Consider the following 20,163-nt stretch of genomic DNA (forward strand, 5'->3'; position numbering starts at 1 on the left):
GCGGGCGGAGGGCGCACCGGGGCGGGACCCGGCGGGAGGCGGGGTGGGCGGGCGCACCGGGGCGGGACCCGGCGGGAGGCGGGGCGGCGGGCGCACCGGGGCGGGAGGGGGGGCGGGACCCGGCGGGAGGCGGGGCGGGCGGGAGCACCGGGGCGGGACCCGGCGGGAGGCGGGGCGGGCGGGCGCACCGGGGCGGGAGGCGGGGCGGGACCCGGCGGGAGGCGGGGCGGGCGGGAGCACCGGGGCGGGACCCGGCGGGAGGCGGGGCGGCGGGCTCACCGGGGCGGGACCCGGCGGGAGGCGGGGCGGCGGGCGCACCGGGGCGGGAGGCGGGGCGGCGGGCGGGCGCACCGGGGCGGGACCGGGCGACCGCGGCCGAGCGCGCTGAGCGGGGCCGGGGAGGAGCGCGGGCCTGCGTCTCGGCTGCCGCCATGGCCACCGTGGACCTGGAGAAGCTGCGGACGTCCGGGGCCGGCAAGGCCATCGGCGTGCTCACCAGCGGCGGCGACGCGCAAGGTGGGCGCGGGGCGCGGGCGGGTCTCGGGCCCGGGGCGGCCTCCCCGATCGCGGCCCCCGAGGGTGGCCGTCGCCCCTCGTCCCGCGCGGGGGCTCGAGGCCGGGCGCGCCTTCCGCCGGGGCCTCGGGTCCGGTCCCCGGACTCCCCCCGGCGGGCCCCGGTGGCCGCGTACGTGCGGCGGGCCACGGCTCGGGGGCGTGTCGGCGCGGCGGGCGGGGCGGGCGGCGCGCTCGGCTCCTGCTGCGCCCCGGCTCGGCGGCCCCTTCCCGGCGACACGTGCTCGTCTGCGCGTCGGGGAGGCCACGCGGAGCGGGGTCTGAGACGGCGCCCGAGAGCGCTGGGTGGAGCTCCGCTTCCCGGGAGTCTGGAAGGACCGTGGGACGCAGGCCTGCTCCGTCCCCCACCCCATTCCGGCTGGGGACGGCGTGAGGTGCCGCAGGCTTTCCCTGGAGGCTCCTCCGGGTTCCAGCCAAGGCTTGGCCTCACTGCCTGCTGGGGGCAGGTCCCAGATGGTGGTCTCCTGTCCGTGGGAGATTTCTCTTGGCCGGCTCACTTCGGGGGTCGGGGCTGTCGGTCCTGCAGCCACTAGGCCCCACCGTCTGCCCTCAGCTGCATGGAGAGTAGAGACCTTAGGAGACCAGAAAGCCTGGAGTGGGCTGCAGATGAACGGGGCAGCCCTGCAGTTGGGCCTGGCTTCAGAGTTGAGAAAAAGTTCAGAAAATGTAGATCCACGGACTCTCCTCCCAGGCTCCTAACCTAGGACCAGGGTGGGGGCCACAGGTCACGGGGGTAGAGTTCAGGAAGGCAGAGAAGTCTCCTACCGAGAAAGTCCTAGCTTGTAAGGGGACCCGTGGGCCAGGGCTTCTGGTCAGCAGACCCTTCTGCAAACCCCCAGCAAGACAGCTGCTGCTGGGCACAGGCGGCCCGTGAGCTCAATGGGGACTGGAAGACACGTGATCTATGATGGCAGACCATGAGAAGAGCCCTGTGTCAGCAGCATGGGACACCCCTCACCCACCAGAGGGGCAGTGTTTTGTCAAGGACTGCAGGCTCCAAGTCTCACCAACAGAGGCCCTGCCCTCTGAAGGGCAGGAGGGCCCAAGGTTATCCCCTACAGCATCTCTGGGGTGGAGTTCTCAATGGCCCCCAGGAAGGAAGGGCCAGGCCACCCAGAGAGACCAGCAGTGGTTGTGGAGATGGGTGGATGGTCTGGAGATGGGCACTGCCAGGGTGAGTCAAAGCCTGTCTGCACCGGAGTCCCTGTCTGGCCAATCTGGCCCTCATGCCTCACAGTGGACCCAAAAGCATGCCCATCAAGCATCTGCCATGGCCGCTTTTCCTGTCAGAGCCGTCCCTTCCCGGGGACTTGCAGCCCCTCTCCTCCTGAGTTTGTGCCCTCTGGCCACTCATTGGTCGACCTGGAGTTGGTGCTTTTTGGTGAAGTGGAGGGAGGAGGATCTAGACTTCCCTGGGCCCCTCAGAGCTGACCCGGGGTGCCAGCAGCAGGGCCAGCATCCCTCGGTGAGGGCAGCCATTAGAGTGTGGCAGAGGGGAGCCCTCTGTTGCACAAGGTCTGCGAGCTGACCGTGGGGTTGGTGATATGCCTGTGACCTGGCCCCCAATAGTGGCCAGGCTCCATGTGCCTCCCGTGTGACCTCTGTGTGCCTTCAGTGCTGGCACTTGGCTGGCAGCAGCCAGAGAAAGGCCAGAAGTGTGCCAGAGGTAGAATGTGAGAAAACCAGCCACCCCTGCCTAGTGTTGGCTAGCTCTTTGACCTGACCCAAGCACTTCAGCCTCAGTTTCCCTTCCCTTCCAGCCAGCCAGGAATTCGTACCCTCTGCAGCCCTTGGCCCCTCCCCTCTTATTTACCAGGAGCCCCTGTAAGCCAGGAGGGAAGGCCGTTGTGGTTCACAGATAATCTGTTTATCAGATTAGCTTGTGTAGAAGTAAGTAGAAGTAAACTCAGCCTGGCCTCTTCTGCAGAGTTGTGCTCTCAGGATGGGCTGAGGCAGGGGAGGAAGCTGGCCTGCTTCCGGCCAAGTTGCTCTCCCTGCTTCCCTGTCTGGGCCAGGATGGCCTAGGCTGGTGTAGGCTGCTGCCGGGCCATCCGGCCCTGCTGCTGCTGGGACTGTAGCATCCCGCTGTCTGCTCTGTGCCCCCAGAGTGCTCAGCATTCTGGTTTGGGGTGCTTGCTGGCTCTCCACCCCCCACCCCAGTCCATCTGCTCAGGGATGGGCGGCCTTGACTGTTTCTGTGGCAACAGGGTTTCCTTACTGTGATCCTTGCTGTGTGGGGCCTGTGCAGGAGCCCCTGGCACTGGGCATTTGCTGGATTTGGAGAGGTCTTCTTGACATGCCCAGAGAGTATGCCCAGTGGGTCCTGGCTCTGGAAAGCCCTCTGCTGTCCCCATGGGGCCTGGGGACCAAGGCCTGGCGGTGTGTGGGTTTCGTGCCGTGTGGGAGCTGCATTCCACGAGCAGACTGTCGGAGGCTGTGCCTGTCGGGCTGCTTCCCGAAGGCCGGGAAAAGGCACCAGAACTGCTGGTTCCCCTGAGCCCGCCTCAGAGAGACGCGTGGCACTCATGGAACCTGAGTCACGTCACGCATCCTTTCCAGTCATGATGTGGATCTTCAAGGTTCACAGGACACCCGGAGGGTCAGCGCCCTGGGCCTCGAAAGCCAGGACTCCCAGAGATGTGGCCTCCCGTAGGCCCGACTGGCTCAGTGCAGGGCTGATGGTGTGAGTGGCCTGTGCCGGCTGGCGAGGCGAGCAGAGACAGCCCTGTCCCGCTGTGATGGCCAGGGACCGGCCCTCAGCACCTCGGGGGTCTGGGTGGCTGCCCTGCTCCTTCCTGCTGGGCACTTCGTGCTCCGCCATGTCCAGATTTCCAGGCAGTTCCTCTGCTGAGCGCCAGCAGCCGGAGCCACGTCTTGGGAGAGCCGCATCCTGGGAGCTGGCATGGGGACAGGGAGGACACAGCTGTCTAGCCTGGTGTCATGTTTGGGCTGCAGGGCAGGAGTCTAGCCACTCTGTTGCTTTGCCCCACTGGAGGCAGGGAAGGGCTCTTCCTGGGCCTCCCTCTGTTCCCCCCCCCCCGCCCCGTGCCCATGGTGCCCCAGAGACCTGGCAGGTAACCTGTGGCAGGCAACAGGCTCGCGTGCCCTCTCCCCCACTGCTCATCCTCTACATCCAGCTGTCAGTTCTTGGCCCTGTGGGCCTCTGAGGATGGGGGATCCGTGGATGAGCCGCTCCATCTTGCACATGGTCAGGACAGCAGAAGCAGGGCTGGATGGGCTTGGAAGCAGCCAACTCTGTTCTCACGCAAAGTTGGTGTTTTGGGTTTTTTTCCCTAGTGTAACTCTGGGCTACTTCATTTCCAGGGGCTGGGGACGGTGACCCAGGCTGGTGGGGTGCTTCCAGGCCGGAGCCCTGGGGAGGAGTGGGGTAGGGGTCTGGGTCTCCTCCATCCTTTTGCCTGACTTTTGCCCTTACCCTCACAGGTATGAATGCTGCCGTCAGGGCTGTGACACGCATGGGCATTTATGTGGGAGCCAAAGTCTTCCTCATCTACGAGGTAAGGCAGAGCACGTGGTGTGCTGAGTGCGTGGCGGGCCGTGCACGTGGCGCGGTGACCTGGGGGCCTGTGCATGGAGCGTGCTCTTGGCAGTGCAGGCCACCCCCACTCTGCTTTGGACATCGGAAGCCTAGGGGGGAGACATCCAGAGTAGTGGTGACTTAATAGTTTAGGGGAGACTGGAAATGGAGTCTGAGGCCCAGGTATCCAGAAGGCAACTGCAGGGGTGGGCATTCACCAGGTGTGCCAGCAGCCCACAGAGGTGGAGGGCCAGTGGCTGCCTAGGGGTCTGGGGTGCGGGGGGGCTGACCCTGTCCCCCTCACAGCCACCATTGCCCTAGAGACCTCGGTCAGAAAGGGTGGGTCATCAGAACGCTGGCCAGGGCATGGGCCCGCCTATGCAACCCTGTCTTCTCCCTCCACTCCAGCCTGGCACGTGTCCTCTGGGCAGCCCTAGGGGGCCTTCGAGAGCCACCCCAGTGGCCAGTCCCTGCTGAGGCACCCAACATGGCCCTAGTTTGGTGGGAGGGTCCGTCTGCCACTCCAGTCCCTGCTGTGGATATGTCTGCGCCTATGCCCACCCACCTGTAACTCCTCTGTCTCTCCAACCCCTTCCTCTGTCTGCCCCTCTCTCCACCTCCAATTCCCCTGCATTGCTCTGTGGATTTCTTGTGGCTTGTTATTTTGTTCTTTTTAAGTGTATATTCCATGTACAATGTAACCAGCCCCAGCTCCTCTGGGGGAAGAGTTCTGTCCCTTTGCCCTGGCTCCAGGTTATGGCAGGTCCACACCCTGCCCTCTGCTCTACTGGGGTGTCAGAAAGGAAGAGGGAAGGTAGGATGGGGGAGGGGAGACTCAAGTCTGTGTGTGGTCTTCTCCTGGACCCTCAGCTCCTTCTGTGAAGTAGGACTGTCCGCCCTCCTCCAGGGTGTTACAGCAGGAAGCTCATCCAGCCTTGTGATAAGAACTCAGTAAGTGGAGGCTTTTGTTCCCCCCAAGCAGGAGCTTGAAAGCTATGGAGAGAAGCCAGGGTTTTGAGACCCCATCAGGGCTGTCTGCGTGGGGAGGGGTGGGGGAGGAGGGGGTTAGCCGGCCAGGAGCAGGCTAGGAGCAGGAGTGGTGAGACGGAAGCATGCGAGGACGTCTCTGCAGGTCGGGGGCAGGGAGAAGCATGGGTCTGCAGCTCCAGGGGGTGCCTGGCTTCAGGCGGACCCTGCCCTGGCCAGTCTCAGCAGGGCAGGGCAGGGCAGGGAGCCTGCTGCTGAGCTGCCCCGGGTCCTCTGGGCTCCCGTTTCATAGCTGGCTGTTTCATGATGCTGTGGCCTTTTTTTTTTTTCCTTTCTTTCTTTTTGTGCTTGCACTCAGGCTTGAACTCAGGGCCTGGGTTCTGTCCCTTAGCTTTTTTGCTCAGGTGCTCAGCCACTTGAGCCACTGCTCCACTTCTGGCTTTAAACCCCGATCCTCATATGTCAGCCTCCCTGAGCCTCGGCCTGCTGCTGGAGTGACCAGGGTGACCTCAGCTAGGGACATCACTCGTCACCACACTGATGACTCCGTTCTCGTGGCCCCTGAACACTGTCTGCTTCTAGTGCCTGGCAGAGTGGGCAACTGTATCTGCCCGCTGATCTGACGTAGAGAGGGACGCTGCAGGGCCCTGTCTCCCCCTCCTCTTCACCCCAAACCCCACCACCTAGCTGGAGTCACGGAGGAAGACAAGCTGAGTCAGGGCAGCCCGGGTGGAGTGCCAGCATGCCTGCTTCACCTTGGGGTGGGGACACTGGTGGTTTGGGGAATCTGGGGTGCATGCCTGAAACACAATGTCCTGTGTCTTACTTCTTTAAAGAGCTCCCACAAACAAATGCCATGTGGTAGACCTTGGCTCAGCATACAAGACCAGGGTGCCCGTGCTGGGGGTCAGGGAGCTCTGGATCCCCGCTTCCCCACTGCTTTCCTGGGGGCACAGCTGCCCAGGTGTCCAGAGACTCACAAGTCTGTCCCCTGGCCCGAACTGCCCGGAACTTTGTAAGATGTGTGTTCTTGACTTACCAGAGTTCCTCCCAGTGGGCCTCCCGTGGGGCTGGCGGCTCTGTGTGTGTGTGTGCGTGTGTGTTTGTGTGTGCGCACGCACGTGCGCGCATGTGTACTGGCATGGGATAAGAATAGGTCATGTGTGGGATGGAGAGTAAATTGTGTGGGATGGGAGTGGATCACGTATGGAGTGGAGAATGGGTCACATGTGTGACAGGATTGGGTCATATGTGAGATGGGGAGTGGATCACGTGTGAGATGGAGAGCACGTATGGGATGGAGAATGGGATCACATGTGGGACGGGAGTGGATCATGTGTGGGATGGAGAATGGATCACATGTGGGACGGGAGTGGATCATGTGTGGGATGAAGAGTGGATCACGTGTGGGATGGAGAGTGGATCACATGTGGAGTGGAGAATGGATCACGTGTGGGGTGGAGAGTGGATCACATATGGGATGGAGAATGGATCACATGTGGGGTGGGAGTGGATCACATGTGGGGTGGGAGTGGATCACATGTGGGATGGAGAGTGGATCATGTGTGGGATGGAGAATGGATCACGTGAGGGATGGAGAGTGGATCACGTGTGGGATGGAGAATAGGTCACACGTGAGAAGGAGAGTAGATCACGTGAGGGGTGGATGGGGAGTAGACCGTGTGCCGGCGCTCTGGCTGTGGCTGTGGCTGGAGCAGCCTGTGGTTAGGGGTGGGGAGATGGAGCCAGAGGCCCTGGCATTTTCTGTCGTGCCACGTCACAGTGGGTGAATCCCCCTTAGGATGTGGGAGGGGGACCCCGGGGACGTCAGGCGCCTCATCTGGTGCAGTCCAGGGGCGCTGACCAGGTGGCTCAGAGTCCAGGGACACCAGCGTGGGCCCTCTGCACCCTGAGCACTTGCTGGTGAAGTTTCCCTGTGATGAGCAGACTTCCAGGCTGTGTGAAGGATTTGGAGACGCAGCCGGGCTTCGTTGCCGGGGGTGGCAGGGCTGTGATGGGGTCTGGCCTGGCCTGGCTGAGGCTTGGGCTGATGTCTGACCACCAGTGTCCTAGAGGACAGCGCTGTTGGCTGCCAAGGGGTCTCATGCTGTCCCTTTGGTTCCAGGGCTACGAGGGCCTCGTGGAAGGAGGTGAGAATATCAAGCCAGCCAACTGGCTCAGCGTCTCCAACATCATCCAGCTGGTGAGGCTTGTGGCTGGTGGCTCCCTCCTGTCCCTTGAGTGTGCGGGCACACAGCCAGACAGACAAACACACACACACACACACACACACACACACACACACACACACACACACACACACACACAACTCTGCAGGGCTTCAGCTCCAGACGGACAGTGTCATTGGCTGCCATGGCGTAGCTGGGTGTGGTGTTGTGGGCACCATGGGGCCTCAAGAATCAGGAGGGGTCCAGGCCTTGGCAGAGGGGCTTTGTATGATTCTGCCTAGTGTGTGGGAGGGCAGCCCAGCCCGAGCCCCCCCCCCCCACCCTGGAGCACGGCCCACGGGGGTCCGAAGCTGACGGTCGGGGGCCACGGGACGCTAGCAGGACTGCTAAGGCCTGTCCTTGTGAGACCCCAGAGCACCACGTGTGTGGATGTGGGTCCACGTGTGTGTGGTGCTCTTCAGTTCTGAGCTTTCTCCACTCTGCGGGACTCCCCAGGCTCCAGCCCTTGCTCTCAGAGAGGAGAGGATCCCGCACAGGCTCTGGGATTGCTCTGGATGGCTCTGTAATTCTGTGGAGTCTGCCTGTCGCCTCGCTGTACAGCAGGGACCTTCGGGGCCCCTGGGACGCGGGGTCCTGTTGCGTGCGGCCCTGTCTGAGGGCTCCGGTCTCCGCAGGGCGGTACCATCATTGGCAGTGCTCGCTGCAAGGCCTTTACCACCAGGGAGGGACGCCGGGCGGCCGCCTACAACCTTCTCCAGCATGGCATCACCAACCTGTGCGTCATCGGGGGGGATGGCAGCCTCACGGGGGCCAACATCTTCCGTAGCGAGTGGGGCAGCCTGCTGGAGGAGCTGGTGAAGGAAGGTGGGTCTGTGCCAGAGCCAGCAGTGCCCGGAGGCCCGGCGTCCTGCCCGGCAGCCCGAGGCCATGGAGACAGGCTGGTGGGGGGGCTGCCCTCGCTTCTGGCCTGCAGGGAATGACCCACCCCAGGGTGACGCTGGACGACGGTTCCCGCTGCTAGGTGAAGTCCGGGTTGGAGCCCGAGGCAGGTGGGCATGGCGGACCCCAGGCCCTCAGGGCCCACCCAGTGCTGGCCCAGGCATTTCCAGCGTCACTCCCCCGAGCGGGGTGGCAGCCTTGTCTGTGACTGACTTCTGACGTCGGGACGTCGTCATAGACCTGGCTCAAGTTTGAGAAGTGTGGTTAGGCATCGGTAGACATAAAGGCCCAGGGCCAGGGCCGGGGAGGCGAGCCCCGGAGCCCTGTGGGCTGTGTGCCGCCCGTGGGGCTTCGAGTGGAGGATCCAAGCTCTCCTTAGTCCCCTGTAGACGAGGTGCTGCCCGTGGGGCTGAGTCCGCCGTGGCCACGACGGAGACTCATAGGTGGGGTGGGGAGAAGGAGTGTGGCAGCGAGGGGCTGCAAGCCAGGCCTCTGCCACCCCCGGCCCAGGTAAGATCACAGAGACCACGGCGCAGACCTACTCGCACTTGAACATTGCGGGGCTCGTGGGCTCCATCGACAACGACTTCTGTGGTACGGACATGACCATCGGCACCGACTCGGCTCTGCATCGCATCATGGAAGTCATTGATGCCATCACCACAACGGCCCAGAGGTGAGCCGTGCCCCGGGCCTGCACCAGCCACGCCGGCCACGCCCGCCACGCCCGCGCAGGCCCCCCTCTCCCCGGTGGTGGTGGTGGTGGTGGCCTTGTACTGGAGGGGGGGTGACCTTGGCTGTGGGGGAAACCACACGGCCGGGCTCACAGTGGGAGAAAGGGAAGCTCCCGCCCTGCCTGCCCTGGGAGCAGGGGCCGCAGGTCCCAAAGGGTCCTCCGCTTCCAGACAGGGACCGCCAGGCCTGGCACCCACGGCCCACAGTCTTAGACAGGTTGGTCAAAACTGGCTGAGGGCTGGCAGGAACCTGGGCATCTCCCAGAGACCGGGCACGGCGCTTCCCCCCGGGCTGGCGTGCTGTGTGCACAGCCACAGCCCGGCACTGACGCCTCCTCCCGGCCCCTCCACAGCCACCAGCGGACCTTTGTGCTGGAGGTGATGGGACGGCACTGCGGGTGAGGCGGGGCGCCTGACCGGCCGGGCGGGTCAAGGAGGGGCTGTCTGGGGGACGGTGGTGTGTCTGGCCCGCAGCAGATGGTCATTTGTTGCTGGGTGAGAGTACGCCTGGCCTGGGGACAGGACGGGAGGTGATTCCGCCCTCCCTCCCCTCCAGGTACCTGGCCCTGGTGTCGGCGCTGGCCTCGGGGGCCGACTGGCTGTTCATCCCGGAGGCGCCCCCCGAGGACGGCTGGGAGAACTTCATGTGCGAGCGGCTGGGGGAGGTGAGCGGCCGCGGGACACCCACAGACCCGGGACTGTGTGACCCGGACGACCTCAGCAGCTGTCACCGGGAGTGGGGTGGCCGTGCCCGGTGCCTGGACATACCGGTGATCCAGCCCGGTTGGGGTGGCCGTGCCCAGTGCCTGGACGTACCGGTGATCCAGCCCGGTTGGGCAGGGGCTGTGGACGGGGACTGTGTGACCCGGGCGACCTCAGCAGCTGTCACCGGGAGTGGGGTGACCGTGCCCGGTGCCTGGACGTACCGGTGATCCGGCCCGTGCTGGACTCCGTTCCGTGTGGTCAGACTCAGTGGAGAGACAGGGTGACCTAGCGTCAAAGGCAGTGGAGCTCAGAAGCTGGTGATGGTTTGCATGCGGCACGGATGCACCATGAGAATTCTGTGGGCTTTTGGGGCCCCACATGCCTGCCCACTTGTTCCAGGCTCTCTGGGGCCAGCATTATGAGAAACAGGGGCCTGAGCGCCCCGGCTGGCTGAGGTCGGCCCCCCTCCACTCCGCCACATCCCTGCAGCCCAGGGTGCTGCAGAGAGGACTGGGCCTCAGTCTGGAAGACCTCACTAAGAGCAGGCGCCTGGGTCCTGGCAGTGCCCTCTGTTGGCCTGGTCTGGGGAGCCCCTCTCCCTGGGCTGGTGGGCCTAGATTCAGCCCCACCCCGTGCCCCTGGTCTCCTCTCATGAAAAGGAGAGTTCTTGTCCTGGCTGTCGGGCTGTGGGCGCAGTGTTTAGGTCTGGGAGGCCCGCAGTGCCCGGTTGGCCATGTTGAGTGGCATGTTGACTGCTGGGTAAGCCCTGGGTTTTTCTGACTCAGACTCGAAGCCGGGGGTCCCGACTGAACATCATCATCATCGCAGAAGGCGCCATCGACCGTAACGGGAAGCCCATCTCCTCCGGCTATGTGAAGGACGTGAGTGCCCCCGCTGCCGGGGCGGGCTGGCTCTCAGCCCGGTCGGGGGGCAGGGGCAGACACAGGCAGGCCCGGGGCTCACCTCAGGGTCCTAGCCCTGGCTTCTGAGGACAGAGGCTGGTTCCGGGGTCTTCCTAGACTGCTTCCCCACCCCCGTGGTTGAGTGGGCAGGATCTCCACCGTCCCTTTGCGTTGAGCCCCTGGCCTCTGATTGCTGAGCTTTGCTCTGTGTCTGCAGCACTCAGCACATCTAGGGCCCAGTCATTCCCCTCTGTACTCGATTAGCTGGGAGTGGCAGTGCATGGTGTAGTCCTGGCACCCCGGAGGCTCGGGCAGGATGCCAGCGCAGGGATAGCCTCAGCTACGTAGTGACACCGAGTCTCAAAGCAAAACAAAAACCACCCTCTCAGAGCGTGAGGAGCTGCTCGTGTGCGCCTCCCCACCCCTTCCCCTCCTCCACCCCGCACCTGCCGAGGGGCCGTGCCCCTGCTTCCCTCAGCCCTGTAACTTTGTCCCCACTCTTCTGTCCGCGGGCCAGAGGTCATGTCCAGCTTTGAGCACCAGGGCTGCAAGGCCTGTTTGTAGAGTCCTTTGTGCATGCGCGTACGTGCACGCGTGCACGCACACCACACACACACGCCCAGCCCCCACAGTCGTACGTGCTCACGTGCACCCCACTCAGGGCTGCAGGGGTGTCCTGGGCCAGCTCTCCCGGTGAGCATCTGTGTGGGGGGCTGCCCTGCAAACCTGAGGCTGAGCCTGACACCCCTGGGTTGGGGCCCACAGGTAGCAGGGCAGTGTGTGGGCCGGGTGCCCACAGCCTCTCCCGACTCTCATTGAACAGCTCGTGGTTCAGAGACTGGGCTTCGACACACGGGTGACCGTGCTGGGCCACGTGCAGCGAGGAGGGACGCCCTCCGCCTTTGACCGCATCCTGGTAGGTGTGTGTGTGTGTGTGTGTGTGTGTGTGTGTGTGTGTGTGTGTGTGTGTGTGTGTACGCGCGCGCTCGCATCTGTAAAAGGCCATCACCAGAGTATGGGCACTTTTTATTTTTCTTCTTTCCATTTCCTGGAGTTCTTTTTTGTTGTGGTTGGTTGTGGGGCTTGAACTCAGCACCTGGGCGCTGTCCCTGAGCATTTTTCACTCAAGGCTAGCGCTCTGCACTTGGAGCCACAGGTCCCCCCGCCCCGCAGTGGTCACGGACCTGCATTCTGGCATTCTGGCCGTCCCCTCGCCTATACTGGCCTGCGGCTATGATCTGGCCCTAGTGTTTCAGGTGTCCCATTCCTGTCAGTGTTTAAAGCATGGTAGGCTTCAAGTGAGCTCGGGCGGTGCCAGCCTGAGCTGTCCTGTCCTCTCCCTGTGCACGTGAGAAGGTGGCGGTGCCAGCCCGAGCTGTCCTGTCCTCTCCCTGTGCAGAGTAGCAAGATGGGCATGGAAGCCGTGATGGCGCTGCTGGAGGCCACTCCTGACACGCCGGCCTGCGTGGTCAGCCTCTCGGGGAACCAGTCGGTGAGGCTGCCCCTGATGGAGTGTGTGCAGGTGGTGAGTACAGGCCCCTCCGGCACGGCCTCACCCCTGCCCTGCCTGCCTGCCCCCTCCTGACCTCCCTGCCCTTCTGGGTGTTTCTGGGGGTCAGCAAGCCATGAACCCAAGGCAGTGGCCTTGGGTTGACCTTGGAAACTGGGTATGGCATGGCATTTGGGGTGTGGGCAAAGGAGGGTTGGATAGCAGTGGGCACTGGGTAGGGCTTTCTCAAGTGGGGGGCGCTAGGTGGCCAGAGCAGGAGCCTGGGACAGCGGGACAGGAGTAGAGGCGAGGGCAGAGGGGTGTGAGGCCATGGCTCACCAGGTTCAGGTCTGCAGCTGGGGGCAGACAGGCCCGGGGCACGGGGCTCGGGAAGAAGGCCCACTCTGCGTCCAGCCTCCACGTGTGTCTTAGATGTGTTGCTGGGACGTCCACTGGGCCCAGCTTCAGGGCGCACTGGGCGTTGGTCTTGGTCTCTGCCCCTGAAGCTCCGGCTGGGCCTGGGGCCGTGTGCAGCTCTGTGTCCCTGCTGGGGGAGGAGAGCTGGGCTCGGGAAGGGGTGTGGTGGGCTTGGAAACAGCTGAGACGCGAGCCAGGGCTGGGCCTTCCTCACGCCCTCTGCTCTCCCCTCCCTTCCCAAAGACAAAGGAGGTGCAGAAGGCCATGGATGACAAGAGGTTTGACGAGGCCATCCAGCTCCGCGGCAGGTGAGGGCATGGCGTGCCCTCGTGTGGCCCGCACAGGTTCTGGACACGCTGGGCTGTGGCCCTCGCCAGAGCTTCCCCGGGCAGTTCAAGTGAGCCTGGCTGGAGGAGCTGCGGGACGGGCCCCGTGTGAAGCTGTGACCGTGTGTGGGGTGGACGGGCTGTGCCACAGGGCAGATGGGCGCAGCGCTTGTGCCCAGAGGCCTGGGCCAGCCTAGGGTGCTGTGGTGGTGGTGGTGGTGCAGCCGGGGTGGGGTGGGGGCGGGGAAGCCGGCGGTGACCGGGCTCCAGCCGCTGGCCGGGTGTGCTGCTGCTTCCTGGATGTGGCGGGCTGGCGTCTGTGTGCATGCTGGGTGTGGCTGGAGGCTGGCACACTGGCTTTGCTGTGTGGCCATGTTCCGTGGGGTCTCACACCAGCTGTTGAAGGGGGGCTGTGACAGAGTGGGGGGGCTCCTTCAGGGCGGTGCCTCCGGCCCTGTCGCCCTCTGGCTTTGTGTGTTGAGCCCCCAGGTCCTGCATTGGTCTCGGGTCCCGTGCTATGGCTGCTGGCCCGGGGATCACAGACTGCTTCCTTTCCAGGAGCTTTGAGAACAACTGGAACATTTACAAGCTCCTCGCCCATCAGAAGATCTCCAAGGAGAAGGTGAGGCAGACGGGCTGTGTTGATTCTGTAGCCCGTCAGCCCCACCCCGTGCCCTTCCATGCATCGGCCGTGGGGAGCTGCAGGTTTGGGGGTGGCCCCGCTGGGCCGTGCAGGACGCCGCTGTCCTGCAGGCTTGGGGCTGGGCTCCTGGGGACAGGAGAGGGCTCCTCTTTCCTGCTGGGCTCCCAGCTGTGCTGAGGGCCGAGGCCAGCCCTGCTGTGGGTGTGGATGCCACTGACCTGACCTGAGGGCTTCCAAGCAACCAGTCCTGGGTTTAAGGCGAGGTGACAGGGCGCTGGCCAGAGATGGCGGGTGCTTATCACACAAGTTTGGGAAATGAGTGCCACCAACGTAATAGGAGAAGGGGAGGATGAAGTGTGTGCAGTGTCCTCTGAGGTAAAGGGAGGGGAGGACACGGTGTCCTCTGAGGTGAGGGAGGGGAGGACACGGTGTCCCCTGAGGTAAAGGGAGGGGAGGACACAGTGTCCTCTGAGGTGAGGGAGGGGAGGACACGGTGTCCTCTGAGGTAACAGGAGAGGAGGACACGGTGTCCCCTGAGGTGAGGGAGGGGAGGACACGGTGTCCCCTGAGGTAGCGGGAGGAGAGGACACGGTGTCCCCTGAGGTAAGCGGAGGGGAGGACACGGTGTCCCCTGAGGTGAAGGGGGGAGGACACGGTGTCCCCTGAGGTGAGGGGGGGAGGACACGGTGTCCCCTGAGGTGAGGGAGGGGAGGACACGGTGTCCCCTGAGGTGAGGGGGGGAGGACACGGTGTCCCCTGAGGTGAGGGGGGGAGGACACGGTGTCCTCTGAGGTAAGGGGAGGGGAGGACACGGTGTCCTCTGAGGTAAGGGGAGGGGAGGACACGGTGTCCCCTGAGGTGAGGGGGGGAGGACACAGTGTCCCCTGAGGTGAGGGGGGAGGACACAGTGTCCCCGCGGGCTCACGCCTGTCCGATCCCCTGCTCTGCAGAGCAGCTTCTCCCTGGCCATCCTGAACGTGGGGGCCCCTGCAGCCGGGATGAATGCAGCAGTGCGCTCAGCGGTGCGGACCGCCATCTCCCAGGGCCACACGGTGTATGTTGTGCATGATGGCTTCGAAGGCCTGGCCAAGGGTCAGGTGAGTTCACCTGGGAGGGGCCGGCCACCCTCTGCGCTGGAGCTGCTTTGCCTCCTGGCTCTTGACTTGCTCACACTCGAGGATCTGGACCTCAGAAATGGCCCCGTTCAGGGACATGAGAGGGCCAGCTGCCCAGAGTTTGGAGGCAGATGCCATCTGCGTCCATCGGCCTTGCCCGGCCAGGCCTGGGAGGGACACAGCCAGCCTGGGGTGATGGCTGGCCCGCACAGGCATTATCTGGCCGTGAACACGGGCTCCCGCCTGAGGAAATGCTGAGACCCACGGCCCAGCCCCTAACGCCGTGTCCTCGCTGACAGGTGCAGGAAGTGGGCTGGCACGACGTGGCTGGCTGGCTGGGCCGTGGTGGCTCTGTGCTGGGGACCAAGAGGTGAGTTGACGGCGTTGGCGCTCCCTGTGGCAGGCGGCTGCCCAGAGCGCGTTTGTGCTGAGGCCAGCCTGGCTGTGCCGCGGGAGCTGGAGCTGAGGCCCCTGGAGAGGGCTGAATGTCACTGTGTTTCCTCCAGTGGCCATTTTCATCCCTCGGCTTGGGAGCTGTCGCTGTGTCTGCCTTGTTGCCGTGTCTCCTTCAGGGACTGTTTTTGGGTCTCCTTAGGTGGCTATCTTAGTGTTTCCTTCAGTGGCTGCTTTAGTGTCTCCTTCGGTGGCTGTTCTTGTGTCCCCGCTGGTGGCTGTTTGCATCCCTGGGCGTGGTGGTCTCAGGATGAGCTCTGTGGAGTGTGACAGTGGGAGCTGTGCAAGTCCCGGCTGTGGACAAAGCGTCTCCCTGGGCAGAGGGGGTGGCGGGGCCTCTATAGTGGGGTGGAGGATTGTCCGGCGTTCAGCATCTGGTGAGGGCGCTGACCAAACGTCCAGCCCGCTCTTCTGTGGGTTCCATGGCTCTCGGCGTGGCACCAGCCCCATGTAGAGGCGTGCTGTGGAGGTGTGCTGTGGAGGCGTGCTGCGTGGCGTGCTGCGTGGCGTGCTGCGTGGCGTGCTGCGTGGCGTGCTGTGGAGGTGTGCTGCGTGGCGTGCTGCGTGGCGTGCTGCGTGGCGTGCTGCGTGGCGTGCTGCGTGGCGTGCTGTGGAGGTGTGCTGCGTGGCGTGCTGCGTGGCGTGCTGCGTGGCGTGCTGTGGAGGCGTGCTGCGTGGCGTGCTGCGTGGCGTGCTGCGTGGCGTGCTGCGTGGCGTGCTGCGTGGCGTGCTGTGGTAGCTAATGGCCTTTCCTGGGTCGGATGATGTGGGCTGTGCCCAGGCTGCTGCACCTCTCTCTGCCCCAGGACGCTGCCCCGGGTCCACATAGAGTCCATTGTGGAGAACCTGCACGCCTACAACATCCATGCGCTGCTGGTCATCGGCGGGTTCGAGGTGAGGGGTGGGGCGAGACCTGAGTGGGGCTCCCACGCGGTCAGAGGGCTCGTCGGGCCCTGGACTGGTGCGGCCAGCTCACTGGGGTTTGACATGCTGATATGGGGCCCGGACTCTACCTTCCAAAGGGCTCACGGGGTGCCCTGAGCCAGGGGCGGGGGAGGAGGGGGAGACGGGGCGGGGAGTGAGGAGGACGGGGTGAGCAGGCAGTGTTACGGCTTTGGGAGAACCTGTGATACCATGCCCGCGCCTGGCAAGTGGTCATGGATGACACACGGGGGCGTGGTGATCTGGCCGGGCAGCTCTGCGGGACTCTGGTCCTCCGCCGGACGGGGTGCTGCGGGGTCCCCCGTGGTGGCCCTGTTCTCCAGCAGCAGCTGCTGCCCCACCCTTGCACAGCCCAGGTCCCGTCCCCCCCTCCTCCCCTCCCCGGCACAGCCCGGGTCCCGTCCCCCCCTCCTCCCCTCCCCGGCACAGCCCGGGTCCCGTCCCCCCCTCCACCCCTCCCCAGCACAGCCCGGGTCCCGTCCTCCCCTCCGCCCCTCCCCGGCACAGCCCGGGGCCCGTCCCCCCCTCCTCCCCTCCCCGGCACAGCCCGGGGCCCGTCCCCCCCTCCGCCCCTCCCCGGCACAGCCCGGGTCCCGTCCCCCCCTCCACCCCTCCCCAGCACAGCCCGGGTCCCGTCCCCCCCTCCGCCCCTCCCCAGCACAGCCCGGGGCCCGTCCCCCCCTCCTCCCCTCCCCGGCACAGCCCGGGGCCCGTCCCCCCCTCCGCCCCTCCCCGGCACAGCCCGGGTCCCGTCCCCCCCTCCGCCCCTCCCCGGCACAGCCCCGGTCCCGTCCTCCCCGCCCCAGGCGTACGAGGGCGTGCTGCAGCTGGTGGAGGCACGGGAGCGGTACGAGGAGCTCTGCATCGTCATGTGCGTGGTCCCTGCCACCATCAGCAACAACGTGCCGGGCACGGACTTCAGCCTGGGCTCGGACACGGCCGTCAATGCCGCCATGGAGGTGTGTGGTCTTTGGCAGGGGTGGCTCCGGCTTCGTGGTCTCCTCAGCTCCGGCGGTGGATGTCTGGGAGGAGGCCGTCGTTACCCCCGTGACAGCCCTTTCTCCTGGTCGTGGTTGGCCATCGGCCTTTCGGGGCTGCCAGGGCTGTAGAGCTGCCCTTTACTCTGGGTGACAAGATTTCACCCAGGACTCGGGCCCGGGAGCATAACAGGGCTCTGTATTCCTTCTGTCTGCTTGCCTTGATTGCTGTCTGTCTGTCTGTCTGTCTGTCTGTCTATCTGTCTACATACCTACCTAATTTGGGGGGACAAGATCTTGATATATAGCGCAGGCAACACCATGCCAGCTTACCTAGCTCTCCCACCCCCCTAATCTTTGTACATGGCTTTTTTGGGGGGGGTCATGAGGCTTGAAGTTGGCCTGGGCGCTGTCCCTCAGTTCTTCAGCTCAAGGCTAGCACTCTACCACGTGAGCCACAGTGCCACTTCCAGTTTTCTGGTGGTTAATTGGAGATAAGGTCTCATGGACTTTGTGTGCCCGGGCTGGCTTTGAACCACGATCCTCAGATCTCAGCCTCCTGAGTAGCTAGGACGACAGGTAGAGCCACCGCACTCAGCTGGCCTCAGCATTTTTTTTGCTCAGGTGCTCTATCACTTGAACCAGGGCTCCACTTCCTTTAAAATTCCCTTTACACGGGTCTGTGGTTAGCATTAGTGCCAACCCCCAGTGTATCATCACCCGTGACACCGGGCCTGGCTGCCTGCTCACCACCCCTGTCTACAGTGGCTGGCAGGCCATTACCCCATCTCTCAGTCAAGGAAACTGAGGCCCGGTGAGACCTTCCCTCAGCACATGGCCCTGCTGCCATGTGCCAGCGACCCTGCCCCACTGCCCTGGCCATGGCAGTGGTCCCCGTCCCCCGTCCCCCGTGGTGGTCATTCCAGTGTGAGCCTGAGTGAGGGGCAGCCTGGCCGTGGCAGGGCCCTTTAGCCCGCTGGGCTCCCCTCCCCAGTCTGCGGGCTGGCGGAGGACAGGCAAGCTGAGCCTGTCGCCGCTGTCCCTGCAGAGCTGTGATCGCATTAAGCAGTCGGCCTCAGGGACCAAGCGCCGGGTGTTCATTGTGGAGACCATGGGTGGGTACTGCGGGTACCTGGCCACGGCGGCCGGCATTGCCGTGGGGGCCGACGCCGCCTATGTCTTCGAGGACCCTTTCAACATCCACGATTTAAAGGTGAGGCTGGCCAGGGGCTGGGCAGGTGAGGTGACCTCCCCGCCACACTGCCACCGCCTGTCTCCACCACCCTCTTCCTCGCTGCAGGCCAACGTGGAGCACATGACGGAGAAGATGAAGACCGACATTCAGCGGGGCCTGGTGCTGCGGTGAGCCTTGTCCTGCCTCCCCTTCCCTCCCCCCTTCCCTGTCCACTTGCCTGTGGCTCCCCAGGATTGGTGGGGGGGGGGGCCCTGACGGCCCCCATGCCTCTGCAGGAACGAGAAGTGCCACGAGCACTACACCACCGAGTTCCTGTACCACCTGTACTCCTCAGAGGGCAAGGGCGTGTTCGACTGCAGGACCAACGTGCTGGGCCACCTGCAGCAGGTGCCCTGGCCCCCTCCACCCCGTCCCCTGGGCCCCGCGGGAGAGGTCCAGCCATTACCAACTTATCAGGGGTTGCGGGCAGCAGGTGTGCCCACCACCCTGTTTTACAGAGAGGGGACGAGGCTGGCAACTTCTGAGGTCAGACCCAGGAGGTGGGGCTGGGCCCCGAGCCAGCACTGACCCGGGACCAAGACTGCCTGGTTTCCTGTGACTAAGGCCACCTCTCCCCTGACCCGTTTCCTGCTTTGTAGCCCCTGGTGTGCCTCTGCCTTGGGGGGCTCTCAGGTTGCCTGTGGTGGGGCCACTGCCCCCCAGTGCTGAGATCCAGGGCTTCCTCGCCATGGTGGGCAGCCTCTGCTAGCCTTTGGGGGTAGCTTCTAGGGTGGGTTTGAACCCCTAGGCAGCAGGATCAGGCTCAGCCCATGGAGGTCCGCTCTCAAGGGCAGGAGGCAGGGGTGCGGCTGGAGCCCTGCTCCCCTGCTGGCCCTGCTGGCCGCCGTCTCGCAGCAGGCCAGCTTCGCCTCTGTTTCCAGGGTGGGGCTCCAACACCCTTCGACCGGAACTACGGGACCAAGCTGGGCGTGAAGGCCATGCTGTGGATGTCAGAGAAGCTGCGGACTGTCTACCGCAAGGGTGGGGAGGCCCAGGGGCCCGGCGGGTCTTCTGGGGGTCCAGGGTGGGGGGTCCGGGCCCCACCCGCTGGGCCCCGCGCAGCCTCCCGTCTGTGTCCGCAGGGCGGGTGTTTGCCAACGCCCCGGACTCGGCCTGTGTGATCGGCCTCCGGAAGAAAGCTGTGGCCTTCAGCCCGGTCACGGAGCTCAAGAAGGACACTGACTTCGAGTGAGTCCCGGCCTGGTAGATGGGCCCTGGGGCCCGGTCCCTCCTCGGGGCAGGCGTGCCAGCCCTGCCGGCCCGTGGAGATCACCACATGGTGCGGAGGGCAGTGGGTGGGCAGTGCTAGCCAGTGCCCACCCCCCTGGTCTGGTGCCTCTCCAAGCTGGGCCCTGAGGACCAGGCGTGGGGCCTGGGAGACCCCACTGCTGCTGAGGAGCTGGAGAGGCCTGCGGGAATCGGCTGGAATGGCCACCCTGCCTCCTGCCCTGCTACCCCATCCCTGCCCTGCCACCCCATCCCCTCCCTGACTCCCCCATCCCCTCCCTGACCCCTACCCTGACCCCCACCCTACCCTGATCATCCTCTCCCTGCCCCCTCCCTGCCCCCTGCCCTGACTCCCCCACCCCCTCCCTGCCCCCTGCACTGACCCCGCCCCGCCCTCCTCCACTGTGCAGGCACCGCATGCCCCGGGAGCAGTGGTGGCTGAACCTGCGGCTGATGCTGAAGATGCTGGCACACTACCACATCAGCATGGCGGACTATGTGTCCGGGGAGCTGGAGCACGTCACACGCCGCACCCTGAGCATCGACAAGGGCTTCTGAGCCCCTGGGGACCGGGACCCAGCCCGGCCTCCCCACCCGGCTGGGTGTGCCCTCCTGGACCTGGGCCCTGCCGCCCGCCGCTCCATGGAGCCACCCCTCCCCTTTTCTAGAAATAAAGTGGCCCTGACCCAGGCAGCCCAGCAGCCTTGACGTCCAGGGTGGGAGCTGGCGGACCACACAGGACAGGCTGTGCGTGGCCTCCACTGTCTCCACCC

General features: G+C 64.8%; 1 protein-coding gene across 1 annotated transcript; it reads left to right on the plus strand.

The window, feature by feature from the left end:
* The first annotated feature begins 357 nt into the window (after window positions 1–357).
* Window positions 358–20,098, plus strand: Pfkl (phosphofructokinase, liver type). Its single transcript, XM_090350019.1, has 22 exons — window positions 358–516; window positions 4,018–4,091; window positions 7,224–7,301; window positions 7,962–8,151; window positions 8,737–8,902; window positions 9,314–9,358; window positions 9,517–9,625; window positions 10,451–10,546; window positions 11,391–11,483; window positions 11,967–12,092; window positions 12,717–12,781; window positions 13,358–13,421; window positions 14,393–14,539; window positions 14,857–14,927; window positions 15,817–15,904; window positions 16,759–16,911; window positions 17,978–18,142; window positions 18,230–18,291; window positions 18,400–18,511; window positions 19,045–19,144; window positions 19,246–19,351; window positions 19,801–20,098. The coding sequence occupies exons 1-22, from the start codon at window positions 432–434 to the stop codon at window positions 19,946–19,948; spliced, it is 2,343 nt and encodes a 780-aa protein (XP_090206145.1). The 5' UTR covers window positions 358–431; the 3' UTR covers window positions 19,949–20,098.
* Window positions 20,099–20,163: the final 65 nt, after the last annotated feature.

This window comes from Megascapheus bottae, chromosome 1 (genome assembly GCF_031878675.1).
Source record: "Megascapheus bottae isolate mThoBot1 chromosome 1, mThoBot2.hap1, whole genome shotgun sequence".
NCBI lineage: Eukaryota > Metazoa > Chordata > Mammalia > Rodentia > Geomyidae > Megascapheus > Megascapheus bottae.